Source organism: Pezoporus occidentalis, unplaced genomic scaffold, assembly GCF_034315485.1.
Source record: "Pezoporus occidentalis ecotype Australia unplaced genomic scaffold, CSIRO_AGI_Poc_V1 ctg47, whole genome shotgun sequence".
Lineage (NCBI taxonomy): Eukaryota > Metazoa > Chordata > Aves > Psittaciformes > Psittacidae > Pezoporus > Pezoporus occidentalis.
Window position 1 is genome coordinate 147,186 of NW_026915802.1, and position 23,675 is coordinate 170,860.

Genomic DNA, 23,675 nt, shown 5'->3' on the forward strand with positions numbered 1-23,675 from the left:
CATGGCTGGATATAGGTTTTGCAAATGTCACCACAAGTAGTATTATATTCTGCTTAATGCTTGATTCATTTTTTTTCTTTTAAGATTTTTTGTGGCCTGCTCCTAAAATGGAGTCACTACCCTCTTTCTGTCCTGACTGCATCCTAACACTCTTACGTCTGAAAAAGGGTGTACCTGCATCTGATTGAAAGTTAATTGGTATCTTTCTATATTTGCTTAAGTGGCTGTTCAGTCAGATCTATGAAGTGACCTGATTTGCCTGTGGCTATGTAATTTCTGGAGCAGATTGAGTATCTGGAGTGTGCAGCTGAGTGGGTGATGAGCTTTCACCTGCAGTGCATCCTTAGATTGACAAAGGCTGATGGTGCAACTACACGTTTTAGAAAACAACTTTTGCACAAGATGTAATTGTAAACATTTTAAATTGGTACAGCTATCAAGAATAAGTCCTGCACTCTTCCTGGCTGTTGTTTCCATTCTCATGTTGACCCTTTCATTTCTTGTCACAGGTACATATAATAAGTTCTTATCACTGCACAGTGCAAACTGGAATGGATGGGTAGCATGGGCAGCTGTATTAGCAGGTGATTATAGGAAGTTTTTTCGCTTCCCCCAGAAGCTTACATTTTTTCAGCGTTCATTCAATCTCCTCTTAGAGGTGTGCTATTGATAAGATTACTATTTAAATTGCTTCAGTGCAATTTTGAGCTATATTCCTGTGGTCATTTAGGAGCTTGTGATGTCCATTGTATTGTGTTACCACAAGCATTTCTGTACTCATGCAGTGAGCTAGTCTGATAAATAGCTCGGCACAAAAGGCTGGTTTTAGATGGCTTCTGTGCAGGACAGATACTCTTGTGCTCATATTTTGCAGGTAAAAGGAAGGGGATAGTTGAGGAAAGAGAGTAGAGATAGCTTAAGTCTGTGTAGCCACTGTGGGGGGTGAAGCTTATCAAGTTACAGCTTTGTAGCTGGATCAGGGAGTTGATCTACCTTTGTCCTTTCATACCCTTCTTGCACCATAGAATCACAGAATGGTTAGGGTTGGAAAGGACCTTAAGATCATCTAGTTCCAGCCCCCCTGCTACCTCACACTAAACCATGTCACCCAAGGCATTGTCCAACCTGGCCCTGAACACTGCCATCCCTCAACACACTCATGCAAAAACTCTACCCTAGCCCTCCCCCAAAAAAAACAAACAAAACCCAACCAAATCAAACAACAAAAACCATAAAACCAACAAAAAAGCCCCCAAAACCACCACCAACAAAATCAACAACAAACAAACAAAAAGAAACAAACCAAAGAAAAAACCCAAACAAACCCCAACCAAAAAAAAAACCCCGAAACAAAAAAATCCATCAACCACCTTACATATCAAAATCCTGGCTGTTTTTCAGTTGGATCAATTTACTGACTCATTTTAACACAAACATCCATGATGTTAGTGTATGGCTAAGGGAGTGGTGATGGGGTACTTGGTTACAGTACAGGTAATGCCTTTCAATCAGGAGATCACCACTGTTTCCATAATAAATAGGCTGACTTAACTGTGGTATTGTTGGCTGTAACAGGGTTCATATGGACGCTAAATAAGCTTGTAGCAGTGTCTTGTTACTGATTCCAATCTTCCCTACAGTCCATTTCCTTGTACACAGCTAGGTGACATTTTTGAGATATGGAAAGGCTGCGTAGTCCCTGAGAATGACAGCACCTTGGAGTAGATGCTGCCTTGTTGGACAAATTGGTTTGGCCTTCAAGTTCTACCTAGTTTCCTGGGTGCCTTTTGAGAAAGAGGATTGACTGTTGTAGGCTGGTGTGTAGTTGTTGGTGATAGAAATATGTTCCCAGCCTCAGCCTTTCTTAAGGTATCTTTGGAGTACACAAGAACTGAGCCATGCTTGTATGAGACTTCAGGAAATATTGACTGCATACGTAGTATGATTGCTCTGAATGTATACATTTCCCAGGACCAGTGGATCTTACATATTCATGATAGGTCCTATTGTGAAATTGAAGGAACTGTGACGCTGACTGTCTAAAGTGAAGGGGCATGTTTGGCCAGAATGGCTGAGGACCATAAATCTAAGCAGTTGAGAAAAAAATGTGCCGATCGTGTACACAGGCTGTAAAAACTCTAAGGACAACAAATAGAGCTACCTGCTCTGAGACTCTGGAAAAAAGATTAAATGCACCTGGATGTGGCCCTTAAGAATAAACTGTGGGGTTTCTTTGTGAGGGAAGGTTGCATTTGATGAAGTCTTATTCCATGCATTCTCTCCCTAGCTGCTGCTGTTGAGTGGTCCGTGTAATAGGCTGTATTTAGCAAGGCTGTCACTTGTTCAAGAAATACTGAGAATCTTTATCCCTCTACAGGTTTGCAACAGTGAGGTATGACCAGGCATCCAAGAACATTAAAAACCAGTTCATGCACCTGACCAATTACAGTGTCAACAAGAAGAGTGGAGATTATGTCAGGTACTTGGCTGGAAAATGGAACTTGATCTTTAGAGGTTGGGTCAATTTATGTAGGTTGGTCTAAGGCTGATGCAAGTCTCTAAAGGAAGGTCAGTGGTGTCAACCTGCTTCTTTCACTTACTTTTAGCTGTGATGATCCTGAGGTAGAGGATTATGGAAGCAAGTGGAGCATGAGTGCAATGCTGAGGTACTTAAAACAAGAGGGGAAAGACACCGCAGGTCAGTACAGATCTTGTTCTTTTATTCCTTTGTTGGATCTTAATCATCTCACTAGTGTGAATCCTAAGTCAGGGAAGAGCAAAGCGGGTCCCATTTAGCACCAGAGCAGGGTGGAGGGAAGCATTGTCCCTTGCAGCTTACTTACTAGAGCTGTGCATTTATTCTCTATCCCCAGAGATGAGGCCTTTCCCTCCCCTTTTGCAAATAATAGTCTGAGACTTTCTCAGGGTGTGTTTCTTAATATTTTACCTACATTTCCCGTTTCTTAAGGTCATTCCATTCCTTCTAAAAGCTTCCCTCCCACTACTGCTCCCATGGCCTGTTCAGTCTGATGAGTGACCAACCTCTGGAGAACTGTGCCAGTTTGAATGACTCTTGGATGTGGTGTCATCTTTCCATGGCTCAGGTTTTTGCTGGGTGTTTTCATTTCAGTCTGTGTTTCATATAAAACAGCTCCCTCTTCCACACCTTTGCCAGGTCTGCTGGGAGTAAGTACATCTGCAGAGCAGAATCCAGGTATATCCTTTAAGGGATAAATTACCTGTGATACCAAGGCATCAGTAATGCTACTGACAGCAACTATGCCCATGTTGCAGATGTTGCCAGGGGACAATTAGATATTGGATGAAGGGGGTTTTAATCTGGCTTTTGGATGGGAATAGGTTTTTTTCCCCATCATGTGCGTGCATGGCTGTCTGATCACTTGCACCGTATGTTTTTGTTAAGCTATGTATGCATAGTTATTTATATTGATACATTTCCAGACCCCAACCTAAAGTGTAGATATTCATTCTTAAAAATTAAGTAAACTACTGAGCAATGCAAGCAGGTTTCTCTATCCGTTACAAGGCATCTTGCACCTTTCTCTGATGCATCTGGTTCTGGTCCTAAGGAGGCAGAATGGTGGCTGGGAAATGCTGGCCTTGTCTGGGCTGGCAAGATTTTTGTGCTCTGGGATGTGTATGTGCACTTAGACATTCCCATGCTGTATTGCTTCCATTTAGTTGTCTTCTGGCACAGAAGCTCACATCTGAATTTGCTTGCAAGGTCTGCTGTAATTTTCAGGTCCCTGCTTGTCATCATCTGAACATGAGAAAAAGTAATCGTAGGCCTTAATTGAACTCTCTAGTCAAGTGGTTTGTACTGGATGTTCTTTGGAACAGGGATTACCAAATGTCTGTGTGGTTTTGCTGGAGGTCTTTGCTTGAACCTCCCTTTGAGACATGTCCTATGGTCTCTATTAACTTTTCAGACCAGGGCTCCAGTGTTCTTTCATCCCCTCTTCCTCTATTGCTTGTCCTTGAAAACAGAAAGTAAGTGTCTCAAGTCCAAACCGAGTCTAGAATCGAGGTCTACATCTAGCATGCATCCTTTCTTGCCTTTTGCTCCCTCTGTCAGGTCAGATTCCTGTTCCTGAGCTGTGTTTAGACTCATAAAGGACGTGAAGAGAGCTCCTTTACTGCAACTGCAGATTATCTATGGGTCGGCAGGACTGGGAGCTGTCACCAGGCATATAATTTTGAAATTATTTGTGAATTGTGGTATGGGAACAGCTGCTTTAGAGGAAGGTGCAATCACAGAACAGTTATCTCCTCAAAGTCCGCAAGAAAAATATCTGTATTTCAGTGCCTGTGACTTGGCTTCTGTAATTTAAGGGCTTATCTCACTGCCTCGCTCTTGTTTAATCCTTCCTAATACTCTGAGTGGGCGATGATCAGACTCCAGCTGACTTGTGCTTATGTGCTTGCCACATGTTTCTGCTTACTTGTACTGTACGTATACTCATTTCTGTCATTCTCATTTGTATTTTTGCACTAGGATACTTATGCATGTATCTATATACTTATGCTTGCATGGATTTCCAAGCATGTTATCTTTTGCTTCCATAAGCTCTCACATGCTTTGATTCACAAAGGTATCTGTCCATATGCATATTCTCATATTTTTTAGATATTGTGTGTTACTTCACAATTTTTTTAAATTATTTGTTTTTATTTTTTTTATTTTGTTGTTTTTTTTTTCTCCTTCCCTTCTTGCAGCACTGATGGCTAGTGTGGAGGACCTGATTATCAAGACTGTGATTTCTGCTGAGCTGGCCATTGCCACAGCTTGTAAACATTTTGTTTCACATCGTGACACCTGCTTTGGTAAGGTACTGGGGGCACCTTTGTTGATTGGCTCTTAAGTACTGTTTGAAACTTCCAGCTTTCTGATGCTACAAGGAAACATATATTCCCTATTGCAAGGAAGCCAGTTAGTTTTGTTTTGGTTGTTTTTTTTTGTGGGTTCCCCCCCCTTCCCCCTCAGTATAGGCCTCTGTTAGGGCAGGGGACATAGAGTCTCTGTTGCCCCGGTGCCAGTGTCATTCATCAGAATCTCCTGCTAGAAAGTGTGATGGTAAAGGGCTTGAAAGGGAGCTGGGGAAATGCTGGGAAGTTGAAGTTTGTGGCACCCTAATGGCCTTTAAAAGGATGGCTGTCCGTTATTAAATATCTCTTTAGACCATTTAATATTGTCTGTTGAGCGATCTAGCCCAATGTAGTTCTGAACTGTTGTCCTACATGCATCTGAGGACTAGGGAAGAATGTGTGAAGCAGTCCCTGGAATGAGTGGTGGTGGTGGTATTTCTGGGCTTGTGTTTGTGTGAGAGTACCGCATGGTGGCGTCAAAGCCTATTTCTGGCAGAAGCTGGGCGCGGAACTACGTGCTGGCAAACGGATTTGGGAACTCACTGGCAGCAGATGCTGGGACAAGGTCCAGAAATCAGTGGCTGGTACCACAGTGTGCCTTCTCCCGCTTTCCCGTGGCTCCTTCCCAGCCTTTCCTAAAGAGGCCTCCTCCTGCTCAAACTGCCCTTTGCTCGTGTGGATACACTCAGTCTTGGGGCAGGGAAAATGAGTCTAGGATTAGTCTCAGTCAATGCTTAAACCAAAGACCAAGCTTGGCTTAAGGTATGCTGTGTTTAGGTATTGGGACTTGCATTTAAAGCTGCTGTGATGGGTAAATTCATTTGTGTGGTCCCTGCATTGCACTTGGGTATTAACAATTCTGCAGCTTTCAACATGCTTAACATAAATGCTGTCATCTTTGGATATTTAGGGTGATGAGAGTAATAAAGGAGGAGCCAGGGCTAATATGTTTCTTAGTTACCTGCCAAACTAGCTACCTCTCTGGCCTTAGATTCTCTTGACTGACTCTGATGCCTTTGTTCTAAGTGGAGAACTTTGGTGTACATGGAGATTTATGAGTTAGCTTTAGTGAAATTTATCAGCTACTCCAGAAATATCAACTACTGGGTTAAAAAAAAAAAGGCACATCAAAAAACTGTAACTGGCCCCCCCCCCCCCTTTATTTTTTATTCTTCCTTTTCTTCCCTCAGATGTGTTTCTAGATTCCTCTGAGCTATGTATGTGGAAACTAATGTTCCTCATGTACTTTCTGCTGTGCCTGGCTCTGAGGTTATCCCACTTCCTGCTGCCTCCCCAGGGCTGCACTAACCACCCTCTCAGATGCTCCCCCACAAATAAACTGTTTTGTTCCATTTATTTCAGTGTAAACACAAATTAAGAGCTTCCCAGGAAAGAGAGCTTAAGTAAGAGCCATACTGCTTCCCTAGGGAGCCTGAGGCATTTCCAGAGCTCAGTACTTTCTGTCACCTTCCCCCACAATTAAGTGGTGGTCCTTGTCCCAAGGATTTGAACAGCCTTTGTCATGCTGTATGGATCATTCTTCATCCTGTGTCTTGTTCTGACACTCTTTGCTTGTGCCACTTTTAACCTTGTTGTAAAAAAAAGACAGTTCTTCTAGCTGGAAGTCTTCAGAATGGCTGAGTTTATAGCTGTTAACATGAGGGAGAAAACTAGGAATGAAGATTGCAAGACAGCATGTAGAGGCTCCCAAGAGTGCTTTTTGGTTTTGGCTTTTTTTTTTGTTTTTTTCTGGGCTGTGAACAATGAAACCACATGTGTGTGCTGAGAGAGACTGATCATTTGAAAAGTATCTGAGACTTCAGAAACGTGGATCTGAGATTCAGATATAGAGGTAGATGTTGTTTGGGAAGCTTCTAGAAAAATGTGACTAACTGAATGTGCATTCTACTCTACTCTTTTTAATGCTGTTCTGGGAACAGGACCCAGCACAATTGCCACCATTCTTGCAAAAAATTAAATCACAAATACTTATTTCCTAGGTTTCCCACTTTATCTTTGTAACTGTTTAGCAATCCTCTGGTCCTTCATTCCTTTCCCAAGTATATTTTGTTTTAATGTAATATACTTGCTTTCTAGATTTAAGGGAAGAGACTCAATTCATGGCTGCTTCATGCTCCAAAATAAGACTGGTGAGACAGTCTGTATAGTTCCAAATACTCATGCTTGCCTAGGAAGCGAGAGGATGCTGCTTTTTCTCATGTCAAAGCAGAGTGCTGCTGATAATTTGTGATAAGATTGTAGTGAGTCCCCTTTTGGCCATGTCATGTGAGCCACTTACTGCAATCTAGTAATAAGCACTCCTCGGAGGACTTGGAATGCTCAGTAGTTTTGTTCCTCTGAAGCGGTGTATTCACACAAAGCAGTATAAGTACTACGTTTTGTTGCAGCCTTGTTATTAATGTTGTGGTCTCAAGCCTCTGCTTTGTGCTTTATGATTAGCTAATAATTCCTCATGTTAAATTAAGCCCCAAGTAAAAACTGTCTTAGAATCACAGAATGGTTTTGGTTAAAAAGGATCTCAAGATCATCTAGTTCCAACCCCCCTGCCATGGACAGGAACACCTCCAACTAGACCAGGTTGCTCAAGGCCCTGTCCACCCTGGCCTTGAACACTGCCAAGGATGGAGCATTTACTACTCTGGACAACCTGTTCCAGTGCCTCATCACCCTCACAGTAAACAACTTCTTTCTTATATCTAACCTAAGCTTCCTCTATTTAAGTTTGAACTCATTACCCCTTATCACTAGAGTCCCTCTCCAGCATCCTTGTAGGCTCCCTTCAGATTCTGGAAGGCTGCTGAGGGCACTTCAATCCCAATGGTCATGTTGCCAAGAAAGATGTTGAACGGGATTGGTCCTAACACCGACCCCTGAGTGACTCTACTCATTACTGGTCTCCACCTGGACATTGAGCCGTTGACTGCAACTCTCTGCATGCAGCCATCCAGCTAATTCCTTATCCACCGGGTGGTCTATCCATCAAATCGATGTCTCTCCAATTTGGAGACAAGGATGATTCTGTGATGTTGTGTGGGACAGTGTCACATGCTTTGCACAAGTCCGGGTAGACAGTATCGGTTTCTCTGCCCTGTCTGTCATTTCTGTAGCCCCATCATAGAAGGCCACCAAATTGGTCAGGCATGATTTCCCCTTAGTGAAGCCATGTTGGCTGTCACCAACCATCTCACTGTTTTTCATGTGCCTTGGCATGCTTTCCAGGAGAATCTGCTCCAAGATTTTCCCAGGCACAGAGGTGACACTGACTGGTCTTGTAGTTCCCTGGGTCATCCATTTTCCCCATCTTGAAGTGGGGGTTACATTTCCCTTTTTCCAGTAGTCAAGAACCTGACTGCCATAATTTTTCAAATATGATGGAAAGTGGTTTAGGAGCTTCATCTGCCAGCTCCCTTGGGACCTATGGATGAATTTCCTTGGTTCCCATGGGTTTGTGCACATTCAGTTTCTGAAGTTGATCTCTAACCCGATCCTCTCCTGTGGTGGACTTAAGGCCTTCACTCTCCCAGCCCCTACATGGCGTCTGTGGCTTGAGCAGTGTGGCTAGAGCACTTACCAATGAAGACTGAGGCAAAGAAGTCATTGAGAACCTCAGCCTTCTCCAAATCCAGGGTATCCATGTCTCCCATTTCCTTCCGGAGAGGGCTCACAATATCCCTAGTCTTTCTTTCGGCAGCAACATACCTATAGAAGCCCTTCCTGTTATCTTTGACATCCCTGGCCAGACTCAATTCTATCTGGACTTTAGCTTTCCTGATCTGATCGCTAGCGTCCTGGGCAATATCCCTATATTTCTCCCAGGCTGCCTGCCCTCACTTCCACCTTTTGTAAGCTTCCTTTTTTCTTCCAGATTTGCTCAGAAGCTCGTTCTCCACCCATGGAGGCCTCCTGGCATTTCTGCCTCATTTCCTTCTTGTCAGGATGCATTGCTCCTGAGCTTGGAGTAAGTGATCCTTAAATATCAGCCAGCATTTTTAGGCACCCCTGCTCTCCAGGCTCTATCCCACGGGACCCTACTGAGCAGGTCCCTGAGGAGGTCAATGTCTGTTCTCTTGCTGCTTGCCCTTTTCACTGCCCTGGGGATCTTGAATTCCACCATATTGTGATCACTGCAGCCAAGGTCGCCCTGGAACATCACATTCCACATGAGCCCTACCCTGTTCGTAAGCACAAGGTCTAACATGGCACCTCTCCTTGTTGGCTTTTCTTTCTCTTGCGTGAGGAAGTTGTCATCAGCCCATTCAAGGGAACCTCCTGGATTGCTCGAGCCCTACTGTGCTGTCTCTCCAACAGATACCAGTGTGGTTTAAGTCCTCCATGAGGACCAGGACCTGCAAGCATGAAGCTGCTCCCATTTGCTTATAGAGGGTGCTATCCACACTGTTTTCCTGATTGTGTGGCCTATTGCTAGTGTCCAGTATAGCACTGTTTTCTGTAATCACTGAAGCATGAGCCTGAAGAAGCTGTAGATCTAAGTCCCCAGTTTCATTCCCAGCTCTAGTCAACCCAGCCATAACACTCTTGAACTCTTCTGAAATCAAGACAGCAGGACAGGATAGGATAATAGTCATGCTGATCCCACAGAATCAATGAGTTTTTTGCTTAGCTACTCTGGACTTATGCTTCTAATCACATCTACATTAAGATGGTGTAGAGCAAACCATAAATTATTGTACTACTAGAGTGCTGACCTGGACCTAAAGCTTAAATAAAGTCTTCATTTGTATGTAATCACCAGTTCTCAACCATCTGTGTCTGCTGTTCATCAGCATTGAATTTTCTTAGTAGTAGCAATTGGCCTGTTTGGGGGAATGGCCTGTTCCATAATGAATTTTGCAGGACACTAGAATTTGACAGACTTAAGGAATTTCTATGCAGACTTGCTTGACATGAGTGTAGGTAAATATCTGCTTAAAGACTTACATCACCCATACATATACCATACACATCTCCTTTTTTTTGCTGTCATGGATGTCATGTCAAGGAAAAGCAGAACAGGTAGTCCCTACACTCAGTCTTTGCTTTAAAGCCAGTATGTAAAGATGCCATTTTGAATCTGAAAAAGGTTGTTCTTAGAGTTCTCTTGCTTCTTCAGGTTCAGGAGCCCTTTACCTTTCAGCCTTTTGATGATGCCAAGGTAGATTTTGTAATATTACTATATCTTCAGAATTTAACAAAACTGTCAGCTAAGCCTGAAAGGTAAAACAAGTTCAAGGGATAGGTCTTCTAGTGATAGCTCCTGTTAGGAGTAGGGTTCTTGGTAGCACCATGTTTTTTTTTCTCAAGGTGATTGGACTTAGAAAGAATTGCAGACTTAGGAAGAATTAACTCCTCCAAAACATCCATAAAGAAATGACAAGCATTGTCAACTTATTAACAGTAGACTTGTATTACCAAAGTTGTAATATCCCTGGCTTCTCATTCCGTCTTCTATGGGCTATTTGGTTCGTGTAGTGACATTAGGGTCTTTAGCAGATAGAACATGGAAGCGAGGGACACAAGGTTATTCTTGTCTCCTAGCCCCAACCTTTGCTTGAGGCTAAGATTGTTGGAGTTTAGGAGCTTGAAATCAGAAGAGCTTGGGCTAATGAATTCAGGAAACATGCTCTCTTTCTTCTTCACCTCATGTATCTATGGAGTCAGCTTGCTTTCATTTTGATCTACCTGCTACTACGTTTTCTTAAATTTGGCTACCTAAGTTTGTTGAAGAACGAACAGCAACATATCTGCTTGTCTGGTCCTCAGTGGCATAAGTGACATTAAGTGATGTCCAGAGGTGCTTAATGAGATGGTAGCATCTTCACTCACTATGATCTCGCATGCTGGGTTGAAGAACTTTCTCCTTCATGGGTGTTAATTTATTTACCTTGTAAGACTAGGATTATAAAGGCAGCCCAATTTGCTTTAAGACACCTGTTTTTTGATGTTAGCTTGGAAGATAGCCTAACTAGCTTTTTTTGACTTAAGAGTAGAAGGATTATTCTGAGTCTGATTTTGGCGTAGGTGATAAGCCCAACTGTAATCTTCACGAAAGAAAGTAGTGGTTTATATAGAAGGAGGGCAACCAAGATGGTGAAAAGTCTCAAGGGGAAGAATTAGGAGGAGCATCTGAGGTCACTTGGCTTGCTGAGCTTGGAGAAGAGAAGCCTGAGGGGTGACCTCATTGCAGTCTACAACTTCAAGGGGGCAGAGGAAGGGGAGGTGCTGATCTCCTCTCTCTGGTGACCAGCAATAGGACGTTAGGAAATGCAATGAAGCTGCATCAGTGGACGTTCTTATTGGGTACTAGGTAAAGGTTCCTCGCTGCAATGATGGTCAGCCGCTGGAAGAGGCTTCTCAAGGAACTGATCACAGCACCAATTCTGTCAAGAGTTCAAGGAGCATCTGCATGATGCTCCTAGTTGTATGATCTAGTTATAGATAATCTTATGAGGAGCAGGGAGTTGGAATCTGATCTTTATGGTTCCCTTCCAACTTGAGATGTTCTATGATTCTATGTAGGCATCCTGAAATTTCACTTCTGAAGACTCTTACTGGGAATATAACTAAGTGTCCTTCAGACTTCAGTAGTAGGAAAAAAGCTTGAGAATCATAGAATCATAGAATAGTTAGGGTTGGAAAGGACCTTAAGATCATCTAGTTCCAACCCCCCTGCTGTAGGCAGGGACACCTTACGCTAAATCATATCACCCAAGGCCTCGTCCAACCTGGTCTTGAACACTGCCACGGATGGAGCATTCACAACCTCCCTGGGCAACCTATTCCAGTGCCTCACCACCCTAACAGGAAAGAATTTCCTCCTTATATCCAATCTAAACTTCCCCTGTTTAAGTTTTAACCTATTACCCCTTGTCCTATCACTACAGTCTCTAATGAAGAGTCCCTCTCCAGCATCCCTATAGGCCCCCTTCAGATACTGGAAGGCTGCTATGAGGTCTCCACACAGCCTTCTCTTCTCCAGGCTGAACAGCCCCAACTTTCTAAGCCTGTCTTCATACGGGAGGTGCTCCAGTCCCCTGATCATCCTCGTGGCCCTCCTCTGGACTTGTTCCAACAGTTCCATGTTTTTTTTATATTGAGGACACCAGAACTGCACACAGTACTCCAGGTGAGGCCTCACAAGAGCAGAGCAGAGGGGCAGGATCACCTCCTTCGACCTGCTGGTCATGCTCCTTTTGATGCAGCCCAGGATACGGTTGGCTTTCTGGGCTGCAAGTGCACACTGAAGCTGGCTCATGTTCATTTTCTCATCAACCAACAACCCCAAGTCCTTCTCCGCACAGCTGCTCTGAATCTCTTCCCTGCCCAACCTGTAGCTGTGCCTGGGATTGCTCCAACCCAGGTGTAGGACCTTGCACTTGGCATGGTTAAACTTCATGAGGTTGACATCTGCCCACCTCACAAGCGTGTCGAGGTCCCTCTGGATGGCATTCCTTCCCTCCAGGGTATCAACCGAACCACACAGCTTGGTGTCATCGGCAAACTTGCTGAGGGCGCACTCAATCCCACTGTCCATGTCAGCGATGAAGATGTTCAACAAGACCAGTCCCAACACCGATCCCTGGGGGACGCCACTCGTTACTGGTCTCCAGCTGGACATTGAGCCATTGACCACAACTCTTTGTGTGCGGCCATCCAGCCAGTTCTTTATCCACCGAGTGTTCCATCCATCAAATTGATGTCTCTCCAATTTAGAGACGAGGATGTCGTGTGGGACAGTGTCGAACACTTTACAAAAGTCCAGGTAGATGACATCAGCTGCTCTACCCCTGTCCATCAGTTCTGTAGCCCCATCATAGAAGGCCACCAAATTGGTCAGGCAGGATTTCCCCTTAGTGAAGCCATGCTGGCTGTCACCAAGCACCTTGTTTTTCTTCATGTGCCTTAGCATGCCATCCAGGAGAATCTGCTCCAAGATTTTGCCAGGCACAGAGGTGAGACTGACTGGTCTGTAATTCCCTGGGTCATCCATTTTCCCCTTCTTGAAAATGGGGGTTATATTTCCCTTTTTCCAGTCATCAGGAACTTCACCTGACTGCCATGATTTCTCAAATATGATGGCCAGCAGCTTCGCAACTTCATTTGCCAGCTCCTTCAGGACCCGCAGATGGATCTCATCAGGACCCATGGACTTGTGCACGTTCAGAATTTTAAGATGGTCTCGAACCAGATCCTCTCCTACAGTGGGCATAAGGTCTTCATTCTGACAGTCCCTGCATCTGCCTTCCAAGACTTGGGTGGTGTGGTCAGAGCCTTTGCCAGTGAAGACCGAGGCAAAGAAGTCATTCAGAACCTCAGCTTTCTCCAAATCCTGTGTAGCCAGTTCTCCTGAGAGCTTCCTGAGGGGGCCTACATTCTCCCTAGTCTGTTTTTTATTTGCTATGTACTTGTAGAATCCCTTCCTGTTATCTTTAATATCTCTAGCTAAGTTTAATTCTAACTGGGCCTTAGCTTTCCTAACCTGGTCCCTAGCTTCCCGGACAACATCCCTGTACTCTTCCCATGCCACCTGTCCTTGCTTGCACTTTTTACAAGCCTCTTTTTTCATTTGACTTTTCCTCAGGAGCTCCTTATCCATCCAAGGAGGTCTCCTGGCCCTCCTGCTGCACTTCCTTCTGGTTGGGATGCAACACTCCTGAGCTTGTAGCAGGTGATCCTTGAATATCAACCAAGAGTCTTGGGCCCCTCTGCCCTCTAGGGCTGTATCCCATGGAACCTTACTAAGCAGGTTCCTGAAGAGGCAGAAATCTGCTCTTTTGAAGTCCAGGGCAGTGAGCTTGCTGCACGATCTTCTCACTGTCCTGAGGATCTCAAATTCGAGCATCTCAGGGTGCCTCAGGAGAGTCACATTTCCAACGAGCCCTTCCCTGTTGGTGAGCACGAGGTCAAGCATGGCACCTCTCCTTGTTGGCTCCTCTATTACTTGCAGAAGGAAGTTGTCTTCCACACAATCGAGGAACCTCCTGGATTGCTTGTGCCGGGCCGTACCATCCTTCCAACAGATGTCAGGGTGGTTGAAGTCACCCATGAGAACAAGGGCCTGTGAGCGTGAGACTTTTCCTATCTGTCTATGGAGCACTTCATCCGCAGGTTCTCCTTGATCAGGCGGTCTGTAACAGATCCCCACAGTAATGTCTCCCATAGCTATATTCCCGTTAACCCTGACCCACAAACTCTCTGTGGACTCCTCACTTGTCCCCGGACAGAGTTCCATACTCTCCAGCCTATCCCTAACATAAAGGGCAACTCCCCCTCCCCGCCTGCCAGGCCTGTCTTTCCTAAAGAGCCTGTAACCTTCCATTCCAACGCTCCAGTCATAGGACCCATCACACCATGTTTCTGTGGTGCCTATTATATCATACCCCCGTAGATGTGCACGCATCTCTAATTCTTCTTGTTTGTTCCCCATGCTACGGGCATTTGTATAGAGGCACCTGAGCCGAGCTCCAGCTGAAGCCAGCTCATTGGCTGGAGCAGCTGGGATATCTCTACAGTGCTCCAAGCATTTATTATAGGTTCTGGCAACTGAGAAGTCATAAGTGATGTATTTTCTCTGATTACCTATTGTGGAGAAAGTGCCTCTAAGTGAGGTAATTATGCATTTGGCCAAACTAGTATGACAGACTTTGGCAGGCATAGGCTGCATCTTGTGGAGCAGGCAAGAACACCAACATGTGAAATAATTCTGTCCCCTGTTGTTGGGCCCTTTCCTATAACAACACTGAGAGATAAAGCTTTCCTCTGTTAAAATAAAGTGTTCTCAGAAAGGGAGTTAAGCTGTATTACTTGGAGTGCAAGGCAAATTCTTACACAAGCCAACAGCACCACTACTTTCCCCAAAGCCTTTGGTGTCCAGAGTAGAGGTTTCTATTCTGCTATTTGATATGACAGTGTGGTCTTTTGCTTATTTTAAAGCCTACATTGTTATGCTGTCCTTTTCTAGTTTAACAGGAATTATCTGGGACCTGACTGTGATAGCCTCCAAGATGTAGATTTGTTCATGTCCCCATAGCTACCAGAGTTGAAGCAGGTACAGTATCATCACTAAATAAAGTGATGGAGTTCAGTGATTGATAAAGTGGTGGAGTTCATTTACAAAATATAACGTAGTCTCTAAAGCATCAAGTTTGGCAATATGTTCCACAGAGCAGGGCGTCCATCACTATACTCTTAGAAGTCTTCCTCCATTGTGCTGACTGATAGCTGCTTTGGATGAAACTGTAGCACAGTTAACTTTTCTAACTCGAGCTCCTTGATACATGTTGTCTACAGGCATGGTCTGCATGATACCTGTATTTAAAGCACAGAGAAAGTAAGGAGAAACAAGGGAAGACTTGCATTTCAGTGGCACAGATATTGTTCCGCACATTAGGGGATTGTCTGTAAATATACTTCTGCTTAAAGTGAAGCAATTGGTTTGTTTTTATTGCCAAATCAAGAGTTGCATACTATGCATCTTTTTTTTCAGTGTATACGTGTATGTATCCCTTCATAACCTCAGGTCACCTCCATTCAGTTGCAGAATATGTGCTTTGCAGTAAAGCTGCTTCTTTTTCCTTAGTGAACAAGCTGAAAATAAAGACCAGAATTCTAGCCACCATCTAGGAGCTGAGCTTGTTCATTCTACACAAAATCATGAAAACATTGCTTGTGCTACCAGACACTTGTTACTAAATTTCTTGACTTACAGGCTGTAATAAATTCTTTGGGGAGGGACAGTGCAGTCTTTGACAGGATTGTAAGACAAACTTAGAATACGTGGTAGTTAACCAGAGCTAGAAAGCTTGAAGCCATATCTCTAGCCTTTCTCTTAGTCTCAATGACATCGGCAAAAAAATCTTTGGCTGAGCTGTTGCTTTTAGACTTCAGTCTGAAGGTGGCCCTTCTTCTGGGAGGATGGGAAGCTTGGTCAGCAGTCACTTCTCTATGGGGGTTGGAGGGGAGAGGCAGGCTTTTTCTGCTTAGTGTTGGCAACAGCTCCTGAGATAATTCCAGTCTCTTTAGCAAACTGCAAGGGTAAAACATGTTTTTGTGGACTGTAGTAGCAAGAGGAGCGGAGCAAGGGAAAGCACTGCAGAAACTTGTTATCTTAGTTTCTTGTATTCTTCCCTTAATAACAGTAATGGTGCAAGGTGGGTTGTCATAAACCTGCCATTGCCACAACCTGAAGCACTTGTTCATCTAAGAATCATAGAATAGTTAGGGTTTGAAAGGACCTTAGGATCATCAAGTTCCAACCCATGGGCAGGGACACCTCACCTAAACCATCTCACCCAAGGCTCTGTCCAGCCTGGCCTTGAACACCGCCAGGGATGGAACATTCACAACCTCCTTGGGTAGCCCATTCCAGTTCATCAACACCTTCACAGGAAAGAACTTCTTCCTTATATCCAATCTAAACTTGCCTTGTTTAAGTTTTAACCTGTTACCCCTTGTCCTGTCACTACAGTCCCTAATGAAGAGTCCCTCCCCAGCATCCCTATAGGCCCCCTTCAGATACTGGAAGGCTGCTATGAGGTCTCCACGCAGCCTTCTCTTCTCCAGGCTGAACAGCCCCAACTTCCTCAGCCTGTCTTCATACGGGAGGTGCTCCAGTCCCCTGATCATCCTCGTGGCCCTCCTCTGGACTTGTTCCAACAGTTCCATGTTTTTTATGTTGAGGACACCAGAACTGCACACAGTACTCCAGGTGAGGCCTCACAAGAGCAGAGCAGAGGGGCAGGATCACCTCCTTCGACCTGCTGGTCACACTCCTTTTGTCTTTCAGTTGTTCTTTCTTTATTGTCCCCACAGAGGGAAATAGCAGTCTTGCTTAAGTTGGTAATTGCAGAGGATATACTTCTGATCTTGCTATGTTCACATGACTCTACATCTCTGTGTTGCCTATGTTTTTATTTTCACAAATTATAGTGGAGTTTCACAGTAGAGAGGGTACTTCTTCTATGTTTAATCTCGGTAGTGCATTTTCTAAATGTGGAAGAGGGCCAAGGAGACATTTCTAGGATAGCTGAAACCGCAGGTAATTTATCTTCTGTTTGTGCCCTAGTACCCCAGGCAGACTTGAGAAACCCTTTGTACTAAGCCCATTTGGGAATCTGTGAGGCTTGGTTCTGTTGCTAGAACATGGATATTGCATAGCTTCTGATGTCCTGATGTTAGCAGAGACTTCTGTCTAGGGGTTGTAGGTATGACCTAAAATTTGAGACTTGGGGCATTATGGAGCAGCAGTGGAGTGTTTCTAGGAGAATCTAAGGCATTACAGTTGGCATGAGATATCTGTGTTTAATAATGGAATTGAGTCAGCAGCAGTACTCCAAAGAGCTTACTGTGCTAATAAACAAGGCAGAAATAAGGGAAAAGAGTGTAAAGCACCAGCAGCATGGTCAGAGCTAGCTGAGGGCAAGAGGTTTCCCATATGTATTTGTAAAAGTGGGCAGAGTGAGTAACTGAGTAGGAAAGAAGGAGGTTTAAAGAACAAGTGGTTTGGAAGGGAGAAAAGTGTAGGAGAGGAGAACAAAGTCAAAGGAGCCAAAATACTAGCAAAGGTCCTCTGAGGGGCAGAGGGAGGGAATTTCCAACAGCAAAAGAAGCAGCAGCTAGTCAAAACAAAATGCTCTGCTTCCTTACTGGGGTTGGAAGGTCACAGACCAGCAGCTGCCACAGGCCTGATCATTGCTTCTCTGCCTCAGGGATGAGCTGCCTGTCACTGGTTATGCTCTTAAGAGTCATAGGTCTTTACCAAACCTGTGACTGTATTTTGAAACAATGCATTGAAATAATCAAAAGTTGTTTATGGTCAAAATGCTTTGCTGTTGTTTACACTTATAATCCCCACCTCATCCTTTCCCCTCTACTGCAGCCTTTCCTGTCTGGGGAGCAGGAGAGCCAAACGTAAATTCAGCCTCATTTCTTTGGAGTGAACCAACCCCTTAACTTTCTGCTCTTTTGCTTCCCACTCAATGCCTGGCAACACAGTCTAGAAAAGTGAGTAGGCAATACTTGCTGTGCTGCCATTTCCTCCCCTTCCAAGTCCCCCCCCAGCTCATTAACTTCCCATTATGAGCTACATGAGTTTTTGCACAGCTGTTTGCATAGGAAGATCTTGTCAAGCAGTCCAGCTCCCCAGAGCCAGCATTAGTGTCAGGCAGGTGACAAAAGGCCAAGACCAGAATTCAAGGAAAGCAGCGTGGCAAATAAATTTTCTTGCTTTCACTCCAAGCACTAGAGAACTGGTTAATTCCACGGAAATCCTTCTTCTCTGCCAACATTCTCTGTTATGCTGCATTTTGAAAAAACATGCATAAGTTGCTCTGATGATCAATTAACTTTATTTCTTAATGCTGAAAGAGGGAATTGCATTAGTGCCAACTTCTGATTTACAGTTGTCGTGTAGCATCCTTCTTGCAACTCTTTCCAGACTAGGGAGAACATGTGTATAGAGTGAAATACTAAAACCAGTATTGGAATGGGAAGTTGGCTTCAATCTGACCTGTGTAGAGCAGAACACATCTAGCAGATGTAATATGTTATGAATGTTTTAGAAACTAAGGAAAAAATATTTCTACAGTGGTTGGCTGAAAAGTGGCAAGCTATCAGTAAGATAAAAAGTTAGAGGGTTGTCCATGTAGATGAAGCTGCCAAGGAGAAGACCCTTGTGCTTCTGTGGGGATATTAGGGAAACATATACAGGACTAATTGCAAAGGAGCTGATGCTTGAAAGAAGCAAAGTTTTCTATAGCTGACTGGCACAATGAATATAGGCATTAAAAAGTGCAAAGGATGACGCTCTGTTGTTTCCGGGATCCAGTGGAAGAAGTGGATTGGACCTGCTCTTTTCACAAAACAAGCAGTAGAGTTCTGCACGGACTGCACTTTGTGGACAGCAACACTTTCCTAAGACACAATTTTTGCTTCCCTCTTTTCCCCCACAAACAGAATATATTTAATCTTGACTCTAAGGAAATGAAATTTCCCGCTTGTGGAATGTTATTATTTGTTCAGCCCAAGGGAGTTCTTTGGATTGAACATAAAATTATATAGATGGAAATGCCATGATAGATACTAATGGTGGACTTTACCTGAATATTTAAAGGTGCAGTAAGGTAAACTTAAATATCCACTGTGTTTTCAGAGCTGTATGGTTTTGATGTCCTTATTGATGACACTCTCAAGCCCTGGCTGTTGGAAGTAAACCTATCCCCATCGTTGGCCTGGTAAGTGATTCACAGTTTAATATGAGGCTGGGACTGTTGCTAATGATGGTTGTCCTTGGAACTTGTGGTCCTAGGAGGGCCTAGGATTTCATAATTCCTGCAGAGTATTTGTTCCACTGCTGATTAACAGAGATAGTCCTTTGCTTTTCCCTGTGCGTAAACAAACTTATTGCAGCAATAAGTTTTGAAAGAACCCAGTTGGGATTCCATTTTCTTTTTAATTCTTTCTCCTCCACCATCCGTCGTCATTGTTAACACTTCATAATCTCCTATCATAGATGAATTTTGAAACTCTCCAGGCTATAATGTGGGATTTCAATCTCCTTTGCTGAGTAGAAACTAAGATTTTGGAGTCTAAGCAGAGTTCAGGCATTATGCTTGACTTGAGTATGTAAATACATGTTTGGGCCCAGATTTTTGGTCTAGTACTCTCTTTAGCTAAAATCTGAAGAATGAGTGTTGTCTTGGCCCTTATGCTGACCTCATACTCTAATGAAACTTCAGGATTTATTCTTTTTTTGTAGATCTCTAACTATGTGTGTTTCCTGGACTACTATTTAGCTTTACAGGAACACAGATGCACAATGCACTTCTGTAGTAGTGTGAGTCATACTTCAGTTAGGATGGTATAAATAAGCTTTAAGTTAAATGTTCCTGGAATAGCCATATCTGACCTTCCTCTAGGCATCCCTTCCCCCCCCTTCCCATTCATAACCCTACCTTCCCCTACCTTCCACAGTACCTGTTTTTGGTTTCAAGTGCATCTAAAATGTTTCCACAATATTTATTTTCCTGGTTTGGTTGGTTGTGCTTATATGCATACACACCAAATTATTTGCATCCTTTACTATTTAAAACTGTAAGTCACATCTGCATCCTTTGTTCTGCTTTATGATTGCCATTCTCTTTGTCCAAGCTTGGCATTTTTCTTTGTTGGCATCTCTCACTGTGCTGCAGAACATGGTTGATTTCTCTGCTTCCAAGGAATCAAACTTTGTCTGTCTGATCTGAACTGTATCCATTGATTTTTCCACTGGATAAAATTATAATTGCATCCCATCTGTGCCCACTGTCTGACCTTTTCATATTTATCACCTTCCCTAATCATTTTTTGTCATCCATTAGAACTAACCTGTCTGATTTTATGATTTTATGTGGAAGAGGCATAGGTAATTGTGTTTTTTAATAATTCTGTGACAGCAGCTTCTACCTGCTTCCTGAAATGTTGTATAGATGCATTCAAAGCAAATGCGTCTAGCCAAGCAGAGCTATGACAAGATGGCATGTTGCTGCAGTAGAATACTAAAGTAGTGAAAAAGGATAAATGGAAACAGATTAATCTTTACCTATTGGTGTGAAAATCATATAGTTTTCTTCCCATGTTGATTATGTCTGTGTTAAGGACCAATACAAAAAAAATGTATTGGAAGATGTTTTGAGATGCATTCCTCTCATTTAATGCCAGATAAGTAATGCCTGTTGTCCTTTGTTGCATGTGGGGTTAGTGATGCTCCTTTGGATCTGAAGATCAAAGCTAGCATGCTCTCAGATATGTTTACCCTTGTAGGTGAGTGTAACAAAAAGCTCCTTCAATCTTCCCATCATTAGAACCAATAAAAGATAGGTTTATGAGCTGAATGTTATTAGTGTATAATAGAGGAGAACTCCAGTTAAGGAGTACATCTGTATTTAGCACTGGGGTGTCGTATGTGGACATTTCTGCTTCAGAATAATCTGTCTGTGATGTTTATGTGGTATGTAGAGTCCCTAGTTCAGTATTTGAAGATGCTACTGTTTCTCTTTAATTAATGTGGTGGGTTTCGGTTGTGTTTTTTTTTTGTTGTTTTTTGTTTTGGTTTCATTTGGGGGTTTGGTTTGGTTTGGTTTTTTTTTTTTGGGGGGGGTGTCATTTGTTTTTTGGATTTATTTTTCTTTTTTAGGTAGGTTGTGTGGATTCTGGTTAGCATATGTTAGAAGAGGAGTCATGGTTGTGAAAGCTGCATGACTGTCTAGTGCATAGCACCTTTTAGGCATCCCTAGTACGTTTTGGTTCAGTTATTTGATGCAACTTGCCCCAATACTGAAAGAAGCAGAATTGTCATAAGGTAGCCTGCTCAGCAGTTTAAGAAACAGACCCCATCTCTGTGCTGCTATTCAGTAACTTGGTTTTGAGAGAAAGTTTCAGTGTTAATCAAAAAAGTGTGATGCAGTGTAAAGTTTAGGATTAAACAAAGCATGGTGTAAAAAGGAATAGTATTATTTTTGGTCCTTGGACAGGACGGTCATGTATATAAATTAAAAGGAATGCTAGGTTTATGTTTCAGGATTTGCCTGACTTGAAGTTCTTACGTGGCTCCTCTGATGCCCCCAGGCTTCGTCTGCCAGGATCCAAGCCAACGCTCAAGCCGGGACAATTGTTCATCTGAATCTGTCAGGAGAAATCTGTATCAGAAGCTGCAGGTAAATTAATTCAGCTAGAGCTGAGGAGAATAGCAGGGAAGTTATTCTCATTGAATCTGGCTCACAGGTGGGAGAAAAAGTCAGTGAGTAAGGTTATCTGGGTTTCTAGCGTAACTACAGAAGAGACTCAGCAGATCCACCTGGGCTATGGGCTGTTCAGCCACTTCCGTTTTGTGAAAGCTGGAGAGGGACTTTTTATAAGAGCAAGGAGTTAACAGGGCAAGTCTTTAAACTGAAAGAGGTTAGATTTAGATTAGATATAAGAAACGGGTTGCCCAGTGAAGTTGTGGCTGCTCCATCCCTGGAAGTGTCCAAGGCCAGGTGGGATGAGGCTTTGAGCAACTTGGTCTGGTGGAAGCTGTCCCTGCCCATGGCAGGGGGTTGGAACTAGATGATCTGTAAGGTGCCTTCCAACCCAAACCAATCTGAGATTACATGAAAAAGTAGGGAAATTCCTATGTTGGACTTTAAAATGCATTTCTTCTGAGGTAAATAGGCAAACAGAGTATCTTGGCACACTCTGCAGCTGACAAATATGTTCCTGTGAGGGACATGCATAATGGCTGTGTAGTTCAAGTTCAATTAGGAAATGAAAAGTATTTTTTTCAGTGACAGAGTACCAATATATTGTCCATTTTTTTATAGGGAAAGCTCACAGAAATGGCAACATTTTGCTTCTTTTAAAACTTGGAGTCTTGGCTCACAGTGAGAGAGGTGAATAGTTTGCAAGTTGAGATTTGAGTACAGGATGCATGGCCGAGTCCAAAGCTTCTAAGGCCATTTTAATAGATACAGTTTCATACAGATCCCTATGACCTTGAAGGTCTTCTTTGTGGCAGACAAAATGTATGTTAGATAAATTGGGAACCATATAGAAAAAGTGATCTTCTTTTAGAGTGATGACAAATCTTTGGGGTCTGATTGAATGTTTTATCTGGAAAAAAAAATAAAAAATTAGTCTCAGAAAATGAAGCCATTGGGGAGCATTGAATTTTAATGTGGCTTTAAACTTTTACTTTGCTTTAAAAAAAAACACAAATAGGTGTAAGGCCTGGCCAGTTGAAATATGCAAAGATTCATATGACAGAACAGTGGTTATGAGATGGGATTAACTTCAAGGCCAGGTTGTACAGAGCCTTGAGTGATATGGTTTAATGCGAGGCGTCCCTGCCCATGGCAGGGGGGTTGGAACTAGACGATCTTAAGGTCCTTTCCAAACCTAACTATTCTATGATTCTATGAACTTATCTTTTGGGACAGGTGTCATCCTTACCTATGTTTACCAGTCACAGGCTGCTAATCCAGTGATAAAGTTTTATAGCATGTTTTTGGCATGTTCTTTGCTGAATGCATGCCCAGTGTTCCTGGTCATGAGATAGTTACTCTGTTTTCTGAGTTTCACAAGACTGGACTGCAAGTTCTTTGTGCAGTTTCTTCGGTTTGACCCTCTGAGCATTTCTCCCTCTGGGGAAATTAACAATTCGGCTGTTTCTTATTGTTCATTTAGGTAGGAGCTCTTTCAATTTATCATAAGCAATACAGAGACCTCGACCTCTTTTGTATAGACCAACTGTAGACAAAAAGTTGGCAGTTCTCCAGTTAGAAATGATAGATAGGTCTCTTGAGAGTCATCGTTTGCTCCTCTTGGGCATTGGAGAGGAGGAAGACAGCCTGAATACCACCAAACACAAGAAAAATCTAAGCACCTATCATAATAGTTTTCTTTTGAACCTACTATCATTACACTGTTATTGCTTGTAGACCTGATGCCAGATAAATAATACAGGGTACTTTTTGACATTCTGCTGATATTTCTACACCTGTTTCTCCTTAATACATAGCTATTAAATATTTTCCTCTAACTCTTATCTTTTAGAAAAATATGAATTTTGGTCATTAGAATTGAGTTAATTCATCCATTCTGCAGAGCTCTTTTTTGTGTGTTCGAAAATGATGTAAATGCCCAGATGCATTCTGTACAGTTGAGCGCATCTGAGGCTAGGATTAGTGCTGTATTTTAATGGGGACAGAATACATTTGTGGAGCATATGAAAATGATCTGCACTGAGATGATAGAGA

General features: G+C 43.1%; 1 protein-coding gene across 1 annotated transcript in view; it reads left to right on the forward strand.

The window, feature by feature from the left end:
* The window catches only part of TTLL5 (tubulin tyrosine ligase like 5), a 132,981-nt gene that overhangs the window by 19,882 nt on the left and 89,424 nt on the right, over positions 1-23,675 (forward strand). Inside the window, 6 exon segments of the mRNA XM_062636086.1 lie at positions 2,378-2,479; positions 2,607-2,698; positions 4,738-4,845; positions 19,055-19,136; positions 20,642-20,703; positions 21,508-21,596. Coding sequence (XP_062492070.1) covers positions 2,378-2,479; positions 2,607-2,698; positions 4,738-4,845; positions 19,055-19,136; positions 20,642-20,703; positions 21,508-21,596 — 535 coding nt within the window.